This window comes from Podarcis pityusensis (assembly GCF_964106645.2).
Source record: "Podarcis pityusensis genome assembly, chromosome: 4".
NCBI classification, from domain to species: Eukaryota; Metazoa; Chordata; class Lepidosauria; order Squamata; family Lacertidae; genus Podarcis; species Podarcis pityusensis.
In genome coordinates, this window is record NC_138027.1 from 16,657,455 (window position 1) to 16,681,644 (window position 24,190).

A 24,190-nucleotide genomic window follows, 5' to 3' on the forward strand; every position below is an offset into this window, starting at 1 on the left:
CCTGGTGAAGAGAGACGGAGATTTTGACAGCTGTCAAAGTAGCTGTCAAAGCTGGAGAATATAAAGAGGACTTTGTTACGAGGACTTTGCTGGTTAATTTTGTTACATTTTGCTATAATATGGATACAAATTGTTGGAAAATAAGGAACAACAATTTGGCTTTTGGATCAGAGGATACAAAGTTATTATAATCCCCCTAGAGGGGTATTGGGACATTACAAGAACGGTCGTAAGTGGAAAAATACTCTGGGATTTGCACAGGACTGGTTATCTTCTGGGAAAGCTGCAAAACTGAAATAGTATTTTGTCTACAGAGGTATTTATATTAAAGGAGACAATAGAATTTCTATTGAAGAAAGGAAGGGACTGGACGTAAGTTTTTGTTCCTGAATAACAAACCTCTGTAGAGATACCAGATTTCTGAATAAGAAAGTTTTAGCAGCTGAACAGGACAAGAAACCTGAGAAAGTGAGGAATAAGAAGAACAAAGGACTGATTACGACACGGAAAGAACAATGGGAGGAGTGGTAAAGATCAAGGAAATTAAAGGCCTTTGTTTGATTGGACACTTGAAGTTAAATATCATTAAAATTAATAAATTAAAAGAAAACCGGCAAGATGGAATTGAGGAGAAATTTGGCCATGAATTGAGACTTCCAGGCTGATAATTGTATAGACTGATGGACATGGGGAATTCAAACCGGGGAAGGGGGGGGGGGAGATTTGGAATCCAAAGGCTGTGTAACAATCTTTTGAATTTTTTTTTTATATCTCTTATTTTCTATTTCTTTATATAACTTACGCATGTCATTTTATTTTGATTGGACGTGTTTAAAAAAAAGGGAATTCGTGGAAGGAACTGGGGTGGATCTTGGGGAAAATCTTTTTTCTTTTCTTGTTAATGATGTGGGACGGTGTAAGATCTGTACAATTTAATTTGGATAGTGGGTTAAACAAATTAAGCCTCAAATTGGGAGTGAGAGCTTGTAGAACTAAATTAAGGAAAGGGGAATACAGTCGGGGGGGGAGGGGGGGAGTCCAAGAAAGTAGGCAATGAAAGTAAGGTTCTAAATATCTTTTTTTTCCTTTTCTTTTTTCTTTGTATTTTTATATCTTTGGAAACTTTAATAAATATGATTTAAAAAAAAAAGGGGGGGGAGCAGGAAAGAGATGTTAGAGGGAGCAGGGCCAGACAGTTGCAGTGGTGGCGGTGAGAATAATACTATAGGCTGCTTAATTGCCAAAGTGGCTTCAAAACTATAATAACAATTTTTAAAAAATATGTTGTTGTTGTTTAGTCGTTTAGTCGTGTCCGACTCTTCGTGACCCCATGGACCAGAGCGCGCCAGGCATTCCTGTCTTCCACTGCCTCCCGCAGCTTGGTCCACACATAATTAACACAAACAATTCCATCAGAGCCTTAAAATGAACACCCTCAATTAAAAGGCACAATAAAACAAGCCCACTAAAGCAGAACAGCACTTAAAATAGTTAAAACAGCAATCGAAACCATTCAGAACAGGAGGTTCAGGTCCGGAGAGTAGGGATCTTTTTTTTAAATGTATTTTTATTAAAGATTTTATTGATTTACAAAAGTATGTGCAATGTGTCTCTCTCTCATCTAAAGAGGTGTGCCTTCAACAGCCGGCAGAATGCCAATACTGATGGGTCATCTACTGGCTCACCGGTATCCGTTGACTATCAGAAGAGGGTGGAGGGGAGAAGGAATTAGCTGGGTGGAAGCAGATTTAGCAGATTACTAATTCAATTTTCATTCATTCTAGCCTTTGGTTTACAGTTAATTTTATTTTCATTGTTCTTCAAATAAATATTTATTAACCCTGAGCAGTTATAAGTGAAAACCCACGTTTAAAGGATTTTGGACACTTACCCCAAGACCTACACCTTTGCAGTTCTGTTCGTGTACTAAGGTTGTGACTGCTTTTTGTGGGATAACCAGCCTCATATAACCAACATGCTTAAATCTAATTCAGGCTTCCTCAGACTCAGCCCTCCAGATGTTTTGAGACTACAATTCCCATCATCCCTGACCACTGGTCCTGCTAGCTAGGGATCATGGGAGTTGTAGGCCAAAAAAACATCTAGAGGGCCAAGTTTGAGGAAGCCTGGTCTAATTAATGTATGAAGGGGTTAATACCACAGAGTAAGGTGACCTGCCAGGTCACTTCCCCTTACCTTTGGAAGAAATAGGTAATCAAGCCTATTGCTTTCCCCATCCTCTGTCTGAGATGCCCAGCATGTAAAGTGGACTGAGCTGGTTGCTCCAGCTCAGCCGCATGGCTCTCATCAGCCATTCTTGAGTTCCTATACCAAAAATCTAGGAACTTTATAAAGTGATGAAACTAAGCTAAGTTTTTCTGCCTGCGCATCTGAAGCATGTGAATCTGACCTTTGAAGAGTTGGTAAGCAAGCCCATTTTTAACTTACCAAATTTGTAGTCTTTTTCCTATGCTGGTAGAAGAAGGAAACTTTTTAAGAGGGCATTTTGGAACTCACTTAGAAGGGCACATTTTAAAGGCCTAACAGCCTTTATTTCCATGCATATTTTGTGACTTTAAATCTCTGCTGGGGTTCTCTCAACAAAGAATATTGTCCTAAACTTGAATCTTGGCCTCCAGGAATTCACCTTTGCCAAATTCCTGAAAGCCACTAAGATGCTGTTCGTTGTCTAAAGTGCTTTTTTCTAAGGTGCAAAACACATTATGAGAAGTATATGGTGCAGAAAGTGAATTGTCCTGTACATTATGATGCAGTCTTGACATTATTCCGATAATTACTAAACGGTCTTTAGACATCCACAAGGGATTAAAAAGACAAAAAACAAAATTGTTACCCTCCCACGTGTATCCATTAGCACCGTAAGCTGACTCTACAACTTTTACCCCGAACAATCATTATTTATTATTACAAGAAGGGGCCTGTTGGGGAAAATATATATATTTGGGGTCAATTATCTTCAGTCAGGCCTGCAGTGTCTCCTACCAATGCTTGTCCACCCACCCCTTTAAAACAAAATGGTTCTCCTTGTTAGAATTCCTGATCCATGATTGCAGTCATAGGATTGTTGTCTTTCACATGACGCTATATGTTTTGACTCCACAGAGTGGGAAGTGACGAAGGCAGGATGTTTGTGTTACTGTGTTCCGCGAAGTGGGACTATTGTCCTTTGTTCTTTTTCTCTTTGCTGTCTGATGCTAGAGAGAGAGGGAGCCATGTTGCAGTGATCCGGGTGTGTTTATATGTAAATAAAGTAGATTAGCCAAAATGCTGAGTTGCTGAGGTCTGTTATGCAACTGCACAAACTCTGCGGATCCCTAAGTGTGCCGATGTCTGTTGGCATCGGTCGCTGTGATGTTCGGGCAGAAGAAAGCTTTTGAAGCTCCCGAACGATCGGCCAGTTGGGCATGTGTCTCTACCAGGGTCCTACTCGAGTATAGGCTGAACTCCTGACACTCCTATCAGTGCAAAAATAAAAACCTTGGTTTGAGGGCTACAGAGAAGGGCTTTAAGGAAGAGAGAATTCCAAAGATGGAGCAAAGAATAGCATCAGCCAGAGATGTAGAAACCAGTCCATCACACATTGTTAAGCTTTAGCACTTCCCATCCCTGACCACTGTACATGCTGACCGGGGCTAAGGAGACGTCCAAAGGACTGCTATAGGTTATCCAGGAGAGCTTTCCAGGCCAGGGGGCAGTGAGAGAGAACGGGCAGCATCCTTTACGGAAGCCCAGGATAGAGCTGTCAAAACTCCAGCAGCCTCCAGCCGTCAGAAAGATATAGAGAGTTAATTTCCCCTTGTGCTTTTCTTCCAGCGGAGAACCGGTTCCACGGACCTCCGTCGCATTAGAATTCTGGCAGGAACCTTCCCATTCCTCTGCATGTGTAGCAATTATCAAAGAGGTTCCTTTCCTGAAGGAAGAGGTTTCTGCAGCAATAACAACTAGCGGATTTGATGGCTGCCCTGCTTGCCAGGGCAAGTCTTGAGTTAGCAACACCAGACAGAATGCCCCAGAACCGCAAGTGCTATTCCCCAAGCATGGTCATTAATACGCAGCCTGGAGGAGCATAAATAAATTTAACACAACTGAATCAGGTTGAAAGCAGATTGCTTAAGTTAGGTACCAAAGCTCAGGGCTATGTTTCATGTCATTCGCATGCATATCTCCTCCCGCCCAAGAACAGCAGCGAGAGAGGAGATATGATGGCCATCTTCAAATATCAAGGGCTGTCCCGTGGAAGAGGCAGCAAGCTTGTTTACTCCTGCTCCAGTGGGTAGGATTCAAATCGATGGCTTCAATTTACAAGGAAGGAGATTCCAACTAAACATCGGGGGAACTTTCCAACAGTAGGAGCTGTTCTGACAGCAGAACAGACTCATTCGGAAGGTGGTGGTTTCTCCTTCCTTGGAGGCTTTTAAGCAGAGGTTGGATGGTCATTTGCCATGGATGCTTTAGTTAAGATTCCTGCATCCCAGGGGTTTGGACATGATGATCCTTGGGGTCCCTTCCAATCATGATTCCATGTTTCTATGAAGCATCCCGCTTCCACAATTTGCTAAGGGTAGAATTGTTGCAGCTGGCATCAGTCCGCCTCGAGAGAAAATGGAGTGCGCCTCCAGAGGTAAAGTCAAACTACAGTGGTACCTCGGGTTAAGAACTTAATTTGTTCCGAAGGTCCGTTCTTAACCTGAAACTGTTCTTAACCTGAAGCACCACTTTAGCTAATGGGGCCTCCTGCTGCGCCGCTGGAGCACGATTTCTGTTCTCATCCTGAAGCAAAGTTCTTAACCCGAGGTACTATTTCTGGGTTAGCGGAGTCCGTAACCTGAAGCGTATGTAACCTGAGGTACCACTGTACAGTGGTACCTCTGGATGCAAACGGGATCTGTTCCGGAGCCCCGTTCGCATCATGAGAACGCAATCCGCATCTGCGCATGCGCGTGACGTCATTCTGAGCGTCTGCGCATACGGCAAAACCCGGAAGTAACCCGTTCCATTACTTGCAGGTCGCCGCGGGACACAACCGAAAAGATTCAACCTGAAGCAAACGTAACAAGAGGTACGTAGCAGTGCCCAAGTGACCAACTTGGGGCACAAGCCTGGGCAGTGTGGATGGAGGTCCTGGGCTGCCCAGACAACAAGACCTCTCTCTTGGCCTCACTTATGTGGTCCAAAGGAAAGCAGAGCAATATGCTTGGCACCAGCCAGTAGCGTAGGAAGGCAGGGGCAGGGCGGCAAGGCACACCAGGCGGCACGGGGGCAAGAGGGCACCAGAGATAGTGTCCTTTCCAGCCATCTCCCCAATAAATCTTTCCCAAAAAATATCCCCCCAAAAGCTCCTTAGCCTTTTCTTCTCTCGAAGATGTCCTGCAAGGTAGTGAAAGAAGGTAGAATTAAAACTGTGGTTTCATATGGCACTTCATAGAGTGTCGTGTTCCCCATAACCACCCCACGGTTCCTGTCCTGGCAGACGGGAGCCTAAATAGGTTTACTCGTGGTTCCTTTTTGGGTCAACAAGAGGACTTCCTCCCCATGAAGTGGGTTTAAGAATGCAGCCTGAGAGCTCCCCACTGAGAATATTATTAAAAGTTTTGTTTTAAGGGGTTTTCAAATAGCAACCCCGGAAGCCAGAAGCGGCAATAAAGGTAGGATTACAAAAAAAGGAAGCACAGATCCTGTCCAAGTACGGAAAAAAAACTGATGTTGGGGATGAGGGGAATTGGAGAAACCACAAGATCTCCACCACTGACCTAGATTTCTCAACTTCACTTCTTCTCCAGTCACCCTTGAGCCATTTCTTCCTAGCATATGGTTCTCAACAGTGCTGTTCTTTTGTGGGAGGGAGAGCTTGAAATAGCAAGGTTCTCTTGGGGGACGCAAGTCATTCAGCATGATCCACCTCGGAGGTCAAATATTCTGCTACCTTAGTAATGCGTCCAACTTTAAACAAACGAAGAGGAATCCCTCGAGTCCTCTGGCAGTTTCAAATTGCTACAGCTGTGTTTTTTTAAAGCACTTCTCATTTGAAAGAGCTAAGTATTCTCACCATTGTAAAGAGGGAATGCCCAGTTCTTCCTATTCCCCTTTATTTTCTTGCGACTCAAAACACTAGTAGTTAAAAAGAAAAAGGAAAGAAAAACTTACTTGCAAGAGCTCCATTAAAGTCTTGGCCCTTTATAAACATCTTGCACCGAGATGGGATTCACGCTAAGAAAATTTTGCTGCTAATAAAGCCACGGCTATAAATGGATTTGTGGGGAAGGGAGGGCTGACAGAATATATGCAAAATGGTTTTATCAGGTAATGAGCACCTTTGGTGGCTTATCACATGATGGGGCTCGAAGAAATAGCACAGTGTGATTTTTTTTTCCCTGCTAAAAGGATTCTAATAAATCATTCCATTCTGTTGCCGCCTCTTCACGCCCAGAAACAGTTTGAAATCCTATTGCTGAAACACTTAGAAAAGTTTTTGACCAGAATAATGTATACAATTTTAAATTTTTTTTTAAAAAAGGAGTATTAAGAGAGACAGACCTATGACCAGCAAATTTGTAAGCCGATGTCTTTTATCACTTGCTGTTACTATTTTTCTATACAGCAGAGTGAACTTTTGGCCCTCCAGATGAAGAAGAGGAGTTTGGATTTTATATCCCGCTTTATCACTACCCTAGGGAGTCTCAAAGTGGCTAACAATCTCCTTTTCCCCTCCTCCCCCACAACAAACACTCTGTGAGGTGAGTGAGGCTGAGAGACTTCAGAGAAGTGTGACTAGCCCAAGGTCACCCAGCAGCTGCAGGTGGAGGAGCGGAGACGCGAACCCGGTTCACCAGATTACGAGTCCACCGCTCTTAACCACTACACCACACTGGCTCTCAGATGTTGCCAAACTACAACTCCCATCAGACCCAGCATTTATGGGAACTATATAGTTCAGCAACATCTGAAGAGCAAAAGCTTCCCCCACATTCACACCTGCCATACAGCTTTACTGTATCTCTCATTTGATTCTCTACCATAGGACAAAACCCTGTTAAAAGGGCAAGCGATGTGCAGCCTACTGACTGCAATACAGAAGATACTTGAGCTACCATTTGGCCCCCGTTCTTAGAAATGTTTCCTTTGGAGCACCGTGAAGAGCAGCTACCAGTCAGTGTAGACGAGACTGAGCTAGAGCAGGATTTCCCAAATTTGGGTCTCCCAGCTGTTTTGGGACTACAACTCCCGTCATCCCTAGCTAGCAGGACCGGTGGTCAGGGATGATGGGAATTGTAGTCCCAAAACATCTGGAGGGCCGAGTTAGGGGATGCTGGTCTAGACAGTGGTTGGGTGGGAGATGCCAGGGTACCCCATGTATACCACCTGGAGGTGCATGATGGGAGGCAAATCTTCAAAATAAATGTATTTTTTTATTATTATTATGTTTGGAGAGTTTAGTGATCCCCTTGTAGAATCACTTCTGAGAATGACTGCTCAGGCAGGCACACTGCACTTGCTGCTTTCTCATCTGTGTGAGTTCAGAAGATACCGTATTTTTCGCTCTATAAGATACACCAGACCATAAGATGCATCTAGTTTTTGGAGGAGGAAAATAAGAAAAAAAATATTCTGAATCTCAGAAGCCAGAACAGCAAGAAGGATCGCTGCGCAGTGAAAGCAGCAATCCCTCTTGCTGTTCTGGCTTCTGGGATAGCTGCGCAGCCTGCATTCGCTCCATAAGACGCACACACATTTCCCCTTACTTTTTAGGAGGGAAAAAGTGTGTCTTATAGATAAAAAAATACGGTGTTTTTAAAAATTGTTTCATGCACCAAACATTCCCACCAATGGGAATTGTTGTCCCAAAACAGCTGGAGACCCAAGTTTGGGAAACATGGGAGCTAGAGGAATGAAGGGCCTGGTCATTAGAGAGCAGATTCCTACGTATGTTCCTACAGCCTAATGGACCTGAAGATTGACCACCGATGGTTGGGGAAGAGTCATAGTTCTGTGGCAGAACGCCTGCTTTGCATGCAGAAGGTTCCAGGTTCAATCCTCGGCATCTCCATTTAAAAGCGTTGGGTAGGAGGCGGTGGAGAAAGTTTCTAGGCCGAGACCCTGGAGAGCAGCTGCCAGTCAAGACAATACTCAACCAGATGGACAAATAATTGGAGCCAGTGTAAGGCAGCTTGCTAAATTTTGTTGCCCTCAGTTTTAATGTACAGTGGTACCTCAGGTTAAGTACTTAATTTGTTCTGGAGGTCCGTTCTTAACCTGAAACTGTTCTTAACCTGAAGCACCACTTTAGCTAATGGGGCCTCCTGCTGCCGCCGCACCGCCAGAGCACGATTTCTGTTCTCATCCTGAAGCAAAGTTCTTAACCTGAGGTACTATTTCTGGGTTAGCGGAGTCTGTAACCTGAAGCGTACGTAACCCAAGGTACTACTGTACCGTATGTGGTTTTTATGCCGTGTTTTGAGCAGACCCTCAGTAAATGTTGGAAGGAAGGTCACTTCATTTTTATTTAGGGGAAAATTAAATCCCCTGCATGTGGACCACTTTCCAAAATGCTATTTCTTATTGCTTCTCAAACCATTCCAGCCACCACTTAAAGCTACGGTTATCACTGATTACAAGCAGTTTTGCAGGGACACGCTCAAAATCTTAAAACTATCTTAATACCAGTTTAGCCTCACGGGGAAGCCTTTTGTCTGCCCTCTGACGTGTGTTTGATGGAAAACGTTACATAACGGAGCTGGGTTTTGTGTTTTTTGAGGGTCAAGTCGAAAAGAAAGTTTTTATGCAAGACTCATCTTCTTTATTCCAAAAATAAATATATGTATATATATATATATTAGTCAAAGTTTTCCAAATGCCATTATAACATTCTGAAAGGGGGTGGGGGGGCAGTTTTGTTTCTTTGGAAAGTTGCGAAGCCAACGTACAACGACTCACGGTAACAACACTAGCAATGTTGCCAACAAATTGATAGGCTCAAACTCGATTTATAGAAATTTTTGAAAGCAACAGTGAACCGCCCCCCCCCCTTTATGACGAAAGGATTCGAAAATGGGGAGGGGTCCCTGCGCTCCCCCCTCAAAGTCAAAAAGGCACATGAGCTGGGCGAGAAAAATTATTTTGTGCCATGGTGGCAAATACGTTCTGTGTTTACTGTGGAGTTTGGTTCAAGTCAAAGAAAGAAGATTCCTTTTTTCTTTTTGCAAAAGGATTATTATTATTATGAACTCGGAGATAGAGAAAAGGCTGTCTTTCTCTTCCTCCTTTTGGGGGCTTTCATTTTGGTTTGGTTTTGGCATTGGGCAGAAGAGGAGGCAAAAGTTGCGGCGGAGTTCGACAGCCGCATCATTCCGTTGTGTTTGGGCGGGTCGCCACGTACACAAAGACCACGATCAAAAGCACGACCACGGCCAGCGTAGGGAGCACCACGGTTGTGACCTGCTGTCGCGCTTCCTGCATGGCTTGTTTTCGCTCCTTTTTGTCTCTCGACGTCTCTTTTTTGGGCTTGCCTTTCAGCTGTCTCATTCTCCTCTGGGACTCGCCGTCAATCAGCCAAAACGAACAAACGGGAATCAAGGTTGTGCCGGGATGCGAACGAAGAAGCACCTCTTCGAGCCAAAAGTTCTTTCCCTCTCAATTCTGAGGAATTCTTGTATTTAAAACCTGGAAAAGAAACAGAAGAGAAAAAATGATTCTTAGGCAAGGACAGGGGTAGCTGCTGAACAAAGATTTTTTAAAATTTCATTACGGTTTTCACAATACAATATCTGGAACAGATAGAATCAAAAGACAAGAAAGAGGGGAAAGAGAGAAAGAAAACAGAGGAGAATAGGAACGGAGAGATAAGAAACATTAAAGATAAAAGGGGGGACTTCTGCTTTTCCATCTGCCGGTTACATTAGAAAATGATTATTTAAGATATTCAGTCCATCCATCTTTTCTACTTTCTGTTTAACTATAGTCAAAGTGCCATTCATTTCTTCTTCCCAAGAGGGAATCCCAAATTTTTCTTGTTATTAATTAGTTTCTGTTAGTTCCCAGCACCATTCCTCCATATTGGATAATAGTAGGTTCTTCCATCCATTGTGCTGGACAAGGAGTACATGCTTTTATAGGGGAGAGTGGTGAACCTCAGGACCAGATGCTGAATGCGGCCCTCAAAGCTGCTCTGTTTGGCCCTTGGAACTAACCCCCCCCCCCAGCTCACATCCCACAAAGGCCCTGCACATCCCACAAGTGTCCCAGGGGAGGTCGCAACCATATAAAGCACAGCATTACAATCACAACTAGACTGATTTTTTTTTCTACAGGAAGGTTGGGCAGACGTGAGGGTTGTGGAGATCAACATGAACCCTGAGTCACGTGAAAACTAGTGGTTTGGGAAGTAGGGGCAGATAACTAGAATTAAGAAACTGAGCAAATGTTCGTCCCGAGAATTTGTTCTCTGTATCCAAACTGAGCTCAGCAAAATCTACTCTGGGTTTCCCATCCTTGTGCCCCCCCCCCAAAGATTTCTTCATTTTAGCAGCCTAACTCTCGGGGAGGAAAGAGGGGAGACTTTTTGATGCTCCTGTTGAACAACAGGGGGACAAAAGAAAGCCCTTTTCTTTCGTGTTTTTGGTGCATTTTGATTCATTAACAGTCTGCATTGGTTGCGTTCAGGTTTTAAATCTCCTTTGCCTATACATCACTTACGAGCCACCTTCTCCCCCTAGGTGCACTCCTGGGACTACAACTCCCATCAGTCCCAGCCAGCACAGTTATGGGAGTTGTAGTACACAATACCATGCTGGCGAAGGCTGGCTTTGTACAATATGTAAAACAAACAACTCACTTTATTTTGTAAAATAACGCTGGCTTTGTAAAATAAGTAAAAGTAAATAAAACCTGTCTTCCCCTGATGATGATGATGATGATGATGATTATTCTACTCAGCCACTCTGGGCAGCTTCCAGTAAAATATAAAAACATAATAAAACATCACAATAAAAAACTTCCCGATACAGTGGTACCTCAGGTTAAGTACTTAATTCGTTCCGGAGGTCCGTACTTAACCTGAAACTGTTCTTAACCTAAAACACCACTTTAGCCAATGGGGCCTCCTGCTGCCGCCGCACCACCGGAGCATGATTTCTGTTCTTATTCTGAAGCAAAGTTCTTAACCTGAAGCACTATTTCTGGGTTAGGGTAGTCTGTAACCTGAAGCGTATGTAACCTGAAGTGTATGAAACCTGAGGTACCACTGTACATGACTTTTATTTTTCTGAAATCATAGGAGCCCTGTGCTCCTTTCACCCGATTCCTCCCACCCCGACATTGTTGCGAATACCTAGAATAGCTTAGGAGCTTTTACCCAAAGCATTCCTAAAAAGCCAGGCCGTCTCTCTGGGAAACCAAAGCCCAGACAGCCTTAACAATGCTCTCCTTGTGGAAAAATTACAGCACTTCATCATGCCGCAGACACTTCTCCAAGGCCACCAAAGTTGTGGCCGAGTTTAATTCAGCTACAAGGCAGGACCCCATTCATTCCAGGCAGCCGGACAAACAAGATAACACCAGCTAAGGGCTTGATGGCAATAACGAGAATTAAGTGTCCTGTCGATAACGGGGCCCTCGGCTGCCATCTTGAACAACAGGTCCCAGCCAGAGGTCTACAGCCTTCTGCTTATATGCAAGGCAGACGGTGCAAGGAGGAAACATGGATCTTTTCTCACTAAATTCAGACCCAAGGTGCATTCATCATCTCTGAAGGCAGGAGGAGAAGGAATCAAAGGGCTTTCTGTGGACAGCTCAAAACTTAGCTCACTTCCCCCCTGGCAAGGGCAGGAGAATTAAAGCTCTCTGCGAAAGAATGGTCACGCCTGGAGTTTCAAGAGAACAGGCTTTGTCAGGAAAATTTCACAGATGTAGACAGGGGATCGGGTATTCATTGGCCCACAGGTTCACACGGCATCCATAATTGTGTATCTGCAGAATGCACCATTGTACGCTCCACAATTTTCAGAAGTGTGTGGCCAAACAGATATATCGCGAGCTGTTCACGCACAGAATGGGTTCTCGGGACACCATTGCAGAATGGGGACCCCTGGCAGTCCAAATTGCGGTGTTGAACAGTGTTGTGGTTTGGATCTGCAGCTTGCGGTTGGCTGTGAGAGCTTGCTCCCCGCTCTCTTCTCCCCAAAGTGCTGGGTTTTGCAGTGCGTTGTTTTTGTAAAGCAGCATCAAAACAGCGAGGGAGGCCAAACGGAAATGTTATAAAGGAGTAAGCCAGGGGTCAGCAAACTTTTTCAGCACGGGGCTGGTCCACTGTCCTTCAGACCTTGTGGGGAGCCAGACTATATTTTGGAGGGGGGGGAATGAACGAATTCCTATGCCCCACAAATAACCCAGAGATGCATTTTAAATAAAAGGACACATTCTACTCATGTAAAAACACGCTGATTCCTGGACCGTCCGCGGACCGGATTGAGAAGGCGATTGGGCCGGATCAGGCCCTCAGGCCTTAGTTTGTCTACCCATGGAGTAAGCAAATGTTCTGGACTCATATGGGGAAAGAACATACCAGGAAATAATCCCCACAATACAACGCAAGCTCCTGTCAAGTGTTGGCAAGCTCTCCACATCTTCTGGGCTGGGTGCACCACCACCTTCTTCTTCTTCTTCTGCGATCACTCGTAATCGAGTAAGATTGACTTCCATGAACAAAGTCTTAACAGTGAGTCCGTAAGTGACTGTGGAGGCCAATTCTGGATCCACACGTCTTTCCACAGTGGGGACATAGATTTCCAGGCAGGAGCTGATCACGGTGAGGGTTTGCCAAGCGTGCCTTCCTCTTCGCACGTTTCTCCCTTTCGTCCTGAGTTCAAGCACCTTCAAAGCCCATGAAAGCTTTGGTAAAGGCTGTTCTCCAGGTGGGGCGCTCGCAGGCCAGTGTTTCCCAGTTGTCTGTGTAGGGTCCACCACCACCAGGGAGCCGATCCCTCCAGAGCCTCTTGCCATACCAAACTTGGAATGTTTACAATGCAGCACATATAGGTGTCTATGCACGTTCCTGTATCAAACAGGTATGCATTCTCCCTTCTTCTCAGTCTTGGAATGGAGAAGAGGTTTGTCTTCAGTTCAACCAAGGGTTTTGGAAGGAACTGTAAAGGTAAAGGTAAAGGGACCCCTGACCATTAGGTGCAGTCGTGGCCGACTCTGGAGTTGCGGCGCTCATCTCGCTTTATTGGCCGAGGGAGCCAGCCTACAGCTTCTGGGTCATGTGGCCAGCATGACTAAGCCCCTTCTGGCGAACCAGAGCAGCGCACGGAAACACCGTTTACCTTCCCGCCGGAGCTGTACCTATTTATCTATTTGCACTTTGACGTGCTTTCGAACTGCTAGGTTGGCAGGAGCAGGGACCGAGCAACGGGAGCTCACCCCGTCGCGGGGATTTGAATCGCCGACCTTCTGATCGGCAAGCCCTAGGCTCTGTGGTTTAACCCACAGCGCCACCCGTGTCCCTCAGAAGGAACTGTACCTACTGTCAAAATTCCTCTATCTCCCCCTCCCCTTGGCAGCATATTATGGGAGACAATGTCACTCTTGCCATCAGCGGATGCCTGATGGTCGCGCAGAAATCTACACCAGGTGAGAGAATATGACTAAGTTACTTTTCTTTTTTTAAAAAATCACTGTTTTAGAGAAAGCTTCTTTAAAACAAAAAACAAATCTCAGTTGGCGCATGGCTGTTATCTAGACAGCAGAAAGCAAACCAAGGGATGGAAAGGAGGGATCTGCGTGAGGAAAAGAGACCGTGAAAGGATCTGCTTCGTAAGTAGAGCGAAGCCAGTTTCTGTGGAGTTTGCACACATGTGCACCAAGACTTGCAATATGGTTGTTCCAAGTCAGCTGCGGTGTTGCTATACTTATTTTGCAATGTATGTGTCAGGGAACTGACATCGGAGCCAGAGGCGGAGGCTAGGCTCTCAAGCGATGCTGGAGAAGGGGCCAGCAGGGGGAGAGGCGGCTCACCAGCTGGGGAAAGAAATCAGCGTAACACCAGGGATAAAGGGGGGCAGATGGGGGAATCGGCGAGGGGGCTCCAGGACTCCTCGCCGGAGATCAGCGAGGAGAGCACGGGTCCTCCGCTACCCACGCCCTCCCTGCGCACAAGGCTTCCGCGGAGGGAGAGTAGGAGGAGACTTGGAGTCAAACAACTTTTATGCTGGAAAAGGTTTAAGAAACGCCCACTGACGGATTCTGCTAGCGACTGAACAGCCACGAAGTGCAGGGCTGTCCAGACAGAAAAGGTTTAACAAGGCAACCTAGCCAGGAGTGGCACCAACTTGCGCACGAGCAACCCCTACACTTATTACAGTATGGAAACACAACACAAGCTTAATGTGAGTCCACAGTGTGATGCAGCAGCAGCAAAAAAAAAGCTAATGTTATTCTAGGCTGCATCAACAGAAGTCTAGTGTCCAGATCAAGGGAAGAAATAGTCCCACTCTATTCTGCCTTGGTCAGACCACACTTGGAATACTGCGTCCAGTACTGGGCACCATAATTTAAGAAGGATATATATTCACAAGCTGGAATGTGTTTACAGGAGGGCGGCCAAGATGATCAAGGGTCTGGAAACCAGTCCTTATGAGGAACACTTGAAGGAGCTGCATATGTTTAGATTGGAAAAGAGGCGGCTGAGAGGATATATGACAGTCTTCTTCAAATATCTTAAGGGCTGTCAAATGGAGGAGGGAGCATGCGTGTTTTCTCCTGCTCTGGAGGGTAGGACTCGAACCAATGGCTTCAAGTTGCAAGAAAGGAGATTCCGACTAAACATTCGGAACAACTTTTGACAGTAAGAGCTGTTTTGCAGTGGAACGGACTCCCTCGTGAGGTTGTGGATTCTCCTTCTTTGGAGGTTTCTAAGCCGAGGTTGGATGGCCACCCACCATGGATGCTTGAGCTGAGATTCCAGCACTGCAGGGGGTTGGACTAGATGACCCTTGGATCCCTTCCAACTCTAAGACTCTATGATTCCAACACACATAGTGGAAATCAGATTGGAGAAGAAAATGAAGCAGTCAAAACATAGGAACAGAAGATGACAACTTAGATTGCTCCATCAAGCTTAGAGTCTTAGACTGGGAACATTTCCCATTCCTACCTTGGAGATATCAAAGACTGAACCTGGGGTCTTCTACATGCAAGCCAGATGTTCTAGCACTAAACTATGGACCTTCCTATGTACACAGGGGGGGGGAAACCTGCCTTACGCAGCTCAGTACTGTCTACACCAATGTCTCTCTAACTTGAGGTCCATAACTTGAGGTCTTTCCCTCCAGAACTACTGGAGCACCCAAGACCATGCATAGAATTTGCCATCATAAGACCTAGTGGTGGTCACCAACTTGGAAGGCTTTAGAAAGAGGGTTATAAGCCCCACAATAGGGATGCGGGTGGCGCTGTGGGTTAAACCACAGAACCTAGGACTTGCCGATCAGAAGGTCGCGGTTCGAATCCCTGCGACAGGGTGAGCTCCCGTTGCTCGGTCCCTGCTCCTGCCAACCTAGCAGTTTGAAAGCACGTCAAAGTGCAAGTAGATAAATAGGTACCGCTCTGGCGGGAAGGTAAATGGCATTTCCGTGTGCTGCACTGGTTTACCAGAAGCGGCTTAGTCATGCTGGCCACATGACCGAAACTGTACACCAGCTCCCTCGGCCAATAAAACGAGATGAGCACCGCAACCCCAGAGTCGGCCACGACTGGACCTAATGGTCAGGGGTCCCTTTACCTTTTAAGTCCCACAATGGATGAAATTCACCACTTTCGAACGTATTGCAAAGTGCCAATAAGCCCTGGAATTGTCAGAATGGCAGCTTTTTTTGTGTGTCTTGTCTCTTATAAGGTTGGTGGTGATGAAGCCTACTTCTAAGCTAGACGTTCCTTCGCTTTATTAAGTGCTCACAACCCAGAAAGGAACTTTTGATGCCAGCGGCTCCATTTTATCCCCAAAGCTGGCTCAGTCTACAAGCAAATGCTGAAAGGAAATAAATGACCAGGAAAATAAAGAACTGTCCTTGAGTAGTTCCACTAAGCATTTTTAAAAGACCAGATACTTGTAATTTTCAAGTCACTGCATTGAAAGCTACTGAACTTTTTCTTTCTTTCTTAAAAAAAATAAATACTTAAACATTCTTATTTATCAAGGTCAGCAGGGTTTGGATTTAAAAAATAAAATATACCTGAAGCATCATTTAAAAGTAATGTATTGAAGAATTATACCTACAAGAGGTGTGGGGAGGGCAAACCTATTCTCAGAAGCCATTTATGTTGTGGCCTTTCACATTTGGTTCAGGTGTAATAATAATGCACCACACTTAACAAAGGGAATTTTTAAGAATAATAGTTTTATGCTTTATATGCCGCTCATCTGACCGGGTTGCCCCCAGCCACTGTGGACCAACAAATTATAAAACCACTGTAAAACAACAACCATTAAAAGTTGACACATGACGCGGACTTTGGTGGCAAAGGGGGGGGAAGGAACAAGAAGCCCAGACAATAACGGACTGGCATTACAAGCTACAATAATTTGCTGAAATGGCGCAGTTAAGAAATACCCTGAGAGGCAATTCAAAACAAAAATTTATGGAAAAATGGGATAGATATAAAACGTATGTTCAAAAATACAGTAAAGGTTTGCTATCTATGCTAGCATTTGATTGACGTTGGAGTGACACTGAGTTGAGAAATAAGACTAAGAGCACATATTGATATAGGAATGTATTAGATAATATGTAAAGAAATATACAATAATAAGAGTACATTCACTTGTAAAAAAGGAATATACAACAGGAAAGACAGGAAGTCTAGTGTGTATATGATTTGGGGGGGTTGTTTTTGTTTTTTCCTCTTTGTTCTTTTTTTTTGTTTCATTTTCTTTCTTGGTATATAAAATTTGTATATAATTTTTGTATACATGTTGGAAATTATATTATAGTAAGTCCTGTAATGTAATATGACAACGTTTACCGATGTAATATAAGAATGTTAACAAATAAATAAAATGCAAATTCAAAAAAAAAAAAGTTGACACATGATACAGATGTCTACGGAAAGTCCTATAATTGTTTATCTCCTTGACATCTGGTGGGAGGGTGTTTCACAGGGAGGGTGCCACCACCGAGAAGGCCCTCTCCCTGATTCCCTGTAACTTTACTTCTTGCAGTGAGGGAACCGCAAAGGAAGTAGGAGGGAGCGGAGGACCCCATAACACACTCCCCAATTCCTAAAAATGGCTGAGTGGCTGTTAGTATTCTGTCTGCACTGCAACACAGAGCAGAAACTTTCCTCTAGTGCATGAAGATAAATTTTCTAGCATATCACAGAAATTTCCGGCAGCCCATTACATACCACTGAAGTATTATGATCTGTTCGTCCCCCCCCCACCTCCCCGGTTCCGTTATTTTCAAGGGTAAAAAGCTTTTAGTTATATGCACGGCAATTCTAGGAGTATTAGAAGAGCACATGAAATTGCCATCCTTCAGACGGGAGATAGCTATCTCCCCCCCCCCACCGCCCCCGCCAAATTACAGGCCTAAATCAAAATTGACCTGCCATTAACAAAAACATCGCTTTTTACAGTTAAGTGCGGCTCGGAAAGTTTCCGGGCTTTCCGATTGCATTTGGAAGAAATGAAAATAATCCCCACATTCTGCCAGAATGACAGGAAGTAAAAAAAAAGAAAGAAAAAGGGAGGAAAGAGCTATTTCAATGAGGTTTTAATAATTCCAAGTGTCTCGGGACTGCTTCACAGGTGACATCTCTTCTATAGCAGGGGATGAAGGAAGAAGATATTTTTTTTGCCCTGATCACTGCCTGCGGCCATCACATATGCAGTAACCCTACTTAGCATTCACGTTACAGCTTTCTGAATGCTCAAAGCACTTTCACATATATTATCTCAATTACCCTTACAACGCCCCTGTAAGGTAAGCCAGGTAAGCCGCTATTATGATGGTCTGCATATTACAGGCGGGGGAGAAAGAGGCTGCGAAGCAGTTACCGTATTTTTCGCTCTATAAGACACACCCACCCATAAGATGCACCTAGTTTTTAGAGGAGGAAAACAAGAAAAAAAAAATCTCTCCATCTCTGCGCAGCACCATTCGCTCCACAAGACGCACACACATTTCCCCATACTTTTTAGGAGGAAAAAAGTGTGTCTTGTGGAGCAAAAAATACGGTAGCTTGTAATATCCATGAGTCGCCATTCTTTTTTAGTTGGGACCTCGCTCGTTTTCCATTTTGGGGCTAACAAAACACGGGCTGCAGTGGTGGCATTCATAAATAGCCTTTTTTGACACCTGGGAATTTCTATCTGAATTATCCCCAACGAAAAGGACTCTGGGTTTTTTTTGGGGGGGGGGGTTGGAAAAGTACATTTAAACATTTTTTTCCAATTCATTATACATTATTTCCCAATACTCTTTTAAAAGTCCACAGGGGTCATCTAGTCCAACCCCACCCCCTGCAATCCAGGAATCTTTTTCCTCCAAGGAAATACTCCATGGCGTATGTGGTTCCTCTCTGCTGTTGAAACTGTCTGTTTACAGGGAACAGTTTGAGAATGGCACAGGGAAGGAGCCACTCTAAGAAAACCTTTTTTCTGTTGAGTATGGCAAAATCTCTCCCCTCCCCCCCCGAAGATCTTTTTACCTGTTACTTAGGAAAATCACCCAAGAAACAAACACTGCCGAAATGGGCTGCCATCCACATGGGTTTCCCCAAACATTTTAGCCGCCTTTCAAAAATTCCGCCCGGACGCCATTTTTGACAGATGGATCCCAGCTCTATCCGGGAAATTCCGGACGTATTACAGAACCTAGTACAGTGGTACCTCGGGTTAAGAACTTAATTCGTTCTGGAGGTCCGTTCTTAACCTGAAACTGTTCTTAACCTGAGGTACCACTTTAGCTAATGGGGCCTCCTGCTGCTGCCACGCCGCTGGAGCACGATTTCTGTTCTCATCCTGAAGTAAAGTTCTTAACCCGAGGTATTATTTCTGGGTTAGCGGAGTCTGTAACCTGAAGCGTACGTAACCTGAGGTACCACTGTATTATGAAAAGTGAAAAGCAATAGAACTTTCCCGCTCTTTCCTTCCCATTTTGAACAAGCAGAGTTAGGTTTATGGTAAGCAAAATTTGTCAGGAAAAATAGCACAGGACTGCTCCTATCCCCACCCTACTCTCTCCATTGATCCAACAGAACAGTGTTAGAAATTAGGCAGGTGCCAGGCGCGTTTTGCATCTGGCAGGGGATCCAATTGCGACCACGTGGAGATCTCTGAATGCCAAGTAGGCGACTGACATCTCCACCTGGCTGGCGGCTCCAGCTTTCTTAAGCAGGTAAGCCAGGCATCCTCAAACTTGGCCCTCCAGCTGTTTTGGGACTACAATTCCCATCACCCCTGACCACTGGTCCGGTTAGCTAGGGATGATGGGAGTTGTAGTCCCAAAACATCTGGAGGGCCAAGTTTGGGGATGCCTGAGGTAAGCAGAAGAGCTTATTTTCATTGAATTTATCTCCCACCTTTTCCTCCAAGGAGTCCATGGTTCACCCCCTCCTCAGTTAACCCCTACAACCGCCCTGTGAGGTTAACAAGCTACGACTGGCTCCAAGGTCACCCAGGGAGCTTCCTGACTGGGTGGAGATTTGAACCCAGGTCCTGGTCCGATACTCTAACCATTACAGCACCCGGGTTCCCTAGAGTACTTCTGCTCTGGGGCAGCTATAGATAAAACAAATATGGGGAAAGCAAAACGTCCCTCAGAGAAGGATCTGAAATATTTTTCCTTGAAGTCTGAATTTGTTTTATTCTGGACTGTTTAATTTGATGTTTTAACGCAGAGCTCTCCAAACTTTTCATGTCGGTGACGCACTTTGCAGACACGCATCATTCCGTGGTGCGGTAATTTCAGTTTTACCAGCAAAACAGAGATTAAACCAGCCCCTATGCTAACGTGTAGCAACACAAGGTTGGGAAAGCTATGTTTTAATGCGTTGCAAACCACTTTGATATTATGTTCTTTAAAATATAAAGCGGTATAGAAATGAACTGAACAATAACCACACTGTGATAAATTTCATTTATTACAGCACCCAGGAATTCCGTTGTAGCGACTGTAACCTAGGTTTAAGGTGCCTTTTGGTTATTCCCTTATAAATCTGAAATGTGGTTATTGGCTTATAAATCTGAAACTGCCTGTGAAAGGTGGGAAAGGGCTTCTGAATGCTACAGGTATGGTCAGCCACATGAAACAGAACCAAATCTCTCCACCCTGACCTACATTTCTACACCCCCATTCAATTCCCACTGGTTGACCGGATGCATGTATTGAAGGCATGAAAAGTGCTATGCTGTGATTTCTTTCTAAGGAATAACTTAATAACTTATAACTATGTATGTCTCACGATTAATCTCAAGGCCACCCTTTATCAACTCCTGCAAATTAGGCTCTCTTACTTTAAAGAAAAAATGCTTGGCAGACAAACGGAACTTGCCAGAAAGCTGGCATTATCTGATAAAACCTTTGCATGTATTATCGAGGGTCCAAGGGTCTCTTGAGCAACGTATATCATTTACAAATCCAAAGAACAGCCAATAATCCACTAATCAAACACAGAGATTTATGGGCTCACAGGCAGGCCATCAAAATAAGTAGGGATTTATAGGGGATGAATTTGCAATCCCCAACTGCCACAATTATAAAAAGGAAATTTCCATAAAATTTGGGGTTAGACGTTATTTAACGCCTGCAAAATCAGGGCAGATCAATAATGTAAGAAGTGTGCCTTGAGGAATGCAGAATACGATAACTGCTTGTGGTCACATTTTGTTTAAAAAATCCCATATTTAGGGAGTTGAGGAGAAAAATATTATAGAAATAACAGGGAACCAACTACCTATTCAAATATGTATACAGCAGTTGCATAAAAAATATAACAAGCAGCCTGTAACATAAAACACAACATTTCAGTAACATAAATAAAAACATCAATAAACGTTAGTTGGTTTAAAGGGTTTGCTTCAAAGCCCTGTCTAAATAATACAGTTTTCAAAAGATATATACAGTGGTACCTCGCAAGACGAATGCCTCGCAAGACAAAAAACTCACTAGACGAAAGGGTTTTTTGTTTTTTGAGCTGCTTCGCAAGACGATTTTCCCTATGGGCTTGCTTCGCAAGATGGAAACGTCTTGCAAGTTTGTTTCCTTTTTCTTAACACCGTTAATACAGTTGCGACTTGACTTCGAGGAGCAACTCATAGAATGCGGTGTGGTAGCCTTTTTTTGAGGTTTTTAAAGACTTTGGTGATTTTTGAAGCTTTTCCAAAACTTTCCCGACACCGTGCTTCGCAAGACGAAAAAAATCGCAAGACGACAAAACTCGCGGAACGAATTAATTTCGTCTTGCGAGGCACCACTGTACAGTGGTACCTCAGGTTAAGTACTTAATTCGTTCTGGAGGTCCGTTCTTAACCTGAAACTGTTCTTAACCTGAGGTACCACTTTAGCTAATGGGGCCTTCCGCTGCGGCCGCCGCCGCGCGATTTCTATTCTCATCCTGAAGCAAAGTTTTTAACCCGAGGTACTATTTCTGGGTTAGCGGAGTCTGTAACCTGAAGCGTCTGTAACCCGAGGTACCACTGTACTGACTTCAACAGCTGAGGGGGAGCATAGCCCTCGTGGCTGATTCTGAATTCCGTGGTGATGCTGCTACAAGATCTGAAACGTTTGTCGGAAAGACGACATTGGCACGGGCTTGGAGATTGCCGGACTAGAATTGGCAAGTAGAACATTAAAAAGATCTTTCAGACTCCTTAAAAGATCTAAGGAGATGGCTAAAATTGAGCTGCACTGTTGAATTTGTGAAATAGATTTACCTTGCGAGCTCGCAGCAAGGAGAAGCACTCTGTGATACCTTTCAGAGAAAAAAGGAACTCTGCGTTCCAACTGGGAATTTATTTGTGGAGCGTCAAGCTACTTCTGCGAAGCTTTCTTTCACCATCATTCCTTTTCTGCAATGCAATGCAATCTGCAACTATGTTTTATTTGAAATGCATAGTGTGTGCATCGGTTCAAAGTACTGTTGTCATATTGCAGTTTGTTTTTTTAATTAACCCCCCCCCCCCAAATCTTAGGGATGCCTGACTAAAATTCAACACGGATATCATCTCTGTGACACAGCACTTGTGGGAAAGGTTACGACATGCCTCACCTGCAAAATATGCAGGTTTCAATCCCTGGTGTCCCCAGGTATGGTTGGAAAAGACGCCTTTGTCTGAAATCTCAGGCAGCTGCTGCCAGTCAGTGCAAACAATATTTAGCTAGATTGACTCCGTACAGTGCAGCTTCCTGGTGTTCCTATACATTCTGATGAATGCACTGAAATAACCTTGCACAAGCATAAGTGTGTGAAACATATTCGCCATCAAATCTTTACCCAAGTCCGATGCAGAAATCATACAGGACAGGTGTGTCATCCAACCTCTGTTTAAAACCCTGCAAGGAGGGAGTCTACCACTACTGTTGTTTCCCTACGATGACTTTTAAACTGTAAGCTCCTTGGGGCAGAAACCGGCAGACCGATGGGCCTATACAGAAAAATAATAACATGCCTTCAACTCCTTCCCTCTGCTCTGGACCCAGGCTAGGATGCAAGCAATTGCTCACCGTTCCACCTGAATCCCAGCGCACCTGGTGGTAAGGCCCTTAGTGTCAGGAGTGCCTGCAGGAGCCAGGCCCTGGGACCAGTAGGACTTCGCAGGACTGGGGCCTTCCTAAGTTTGTTCTGGAGAGGCAAGGTGCGGCCACACAGGTGAGGCCGCTTGGTAACTCGCTGCACCTGGTGGCAAAAGCCTGGAAGGGATATAAAGTCAGCATTTCCCTTCGGCTCTTTGCCACAGCAACATGTTCCCTGCCTTGCTGTGGTTGGCTTTTTGCTTCTTGACCCTCGGACCTTGGCTTTGTGACTCCTTGCTTCTTGACCCTCGGACCCCTGGCTTCTGGACTCTCGTTCCTGCTACCACCCCGCCATCTTGTCCCTGGTCCCAACATCCTCAGCCGGGACTTCAATCGCCCGTAGACCGGACCGTGACACTTAGCATGCATAGATCTCTACAGTCACGACCTGTACAGTCCCTGGCCCCTGTGGGTTTTGGAGGACCCTTTAATAAATTGGGGTGGGGGAGCAATTTTTCAAAAAGCGTCCCCCTATGTGTTCAACACCCCCCCCCCTTTGGCCTATCTTTCCCCATCCCAGTTCTCCCACTCTGCACACTCACACGCAAGACACCGGCTCAAAAATCAGGGCAACGGTCCTAAAAGCATGTTACTTCACAACAACCCACTCTGCTCTTCTAAAGGGGGAATGATGCGTAAGTCATGTGCTAATAATGTGCGCAGTTTCTACACAAATGCCACTTCCATGCAGAAAAACAGGTGCAGAGCAGCCACGAGGGACGTCTAAATGAGAATGGATATTGTTTGTTCCCTTGGAGACTGAGCCACTTCTACTGGAAATTCCTAAATGTAATGCTCGGAAGTCGTTAGAATGCAGAAGCCTGACAATCTATACTTTTTTTAGGCTTCGGTGCAATTTTGTGCCAAATTAAAACCGCGCGGCTTCATGGGCAGCAGACAGGGGGATGCAGATACCGTTGAGGGCAGGTTTAGCTTGGCTTTTAAACATTTTCCTTTCTTATATATGAGGAGATTTCACCCCTCCCATATCCAAGAATCTCCTGAGGAGTCTGCTGATTCTCCAGAGAGGAGGCGGCGTGTTCTGCTCTCTACTTATTCTGCTCCAGCACCAAGTCAGTCAGTCAGTGTTGGGGGGAGAGAGAGAGAGAGAGACTGAGTGTTAGAAATCGTGTGTAGAGATAAGGTTGCTGCTAAGAGCAGCTGCAGACACTCAGTGCAGTGTAGCATTCATTTATGCTTAGACCTATTTAGCTCTGTATATAGTTGTATAATAGTTGTAGTTATAGAATAAAGAAGATATTCTACAGAGCTGCTCTCCGAGTTGTTTATATACTCTGCTAGAGTCTGCTGTACTCTGCTGTGCGACGACTGTCTTCTTGTGGGAGTGAATCCGGTGCTCACAACTCGAAGCTGTGAGTCCACAG

General features: G+C 44.7%; 1 protein-coding gene across 3 annotated transcripts in view; it reads right to left on the reverse strand.

Moving 5' to 3' along the window:
• Nucleotides 1–8,488: 8,488 nt before the first annotated feature.
• The window catches only part of SMCO4 (single-pass membrane protein with coiled-coil domains 4), a 49,407-nt gene continuing 33,705 nt past the window's right edge, over nt 8,489–24,190 (reverse strand). For all 3 annotated transcript variants that reach the window (XM_081002521.1, XM_081002520.1, XM_081002519.1), the window contains exon 2: nt 8,489–9,678. In XM_081002521.1, the coding sequence (XP_080858647.1) occupies nt 9,361–9,540 (180 nt within the window). In that variant the 5' untranslated portion in view covers nt 9,541–9,678 and the 3' untranslated portion in view covers nt 8,489–9,360. The remainder of the gene's footprint in view (nt 9,679–24,190) is intronic.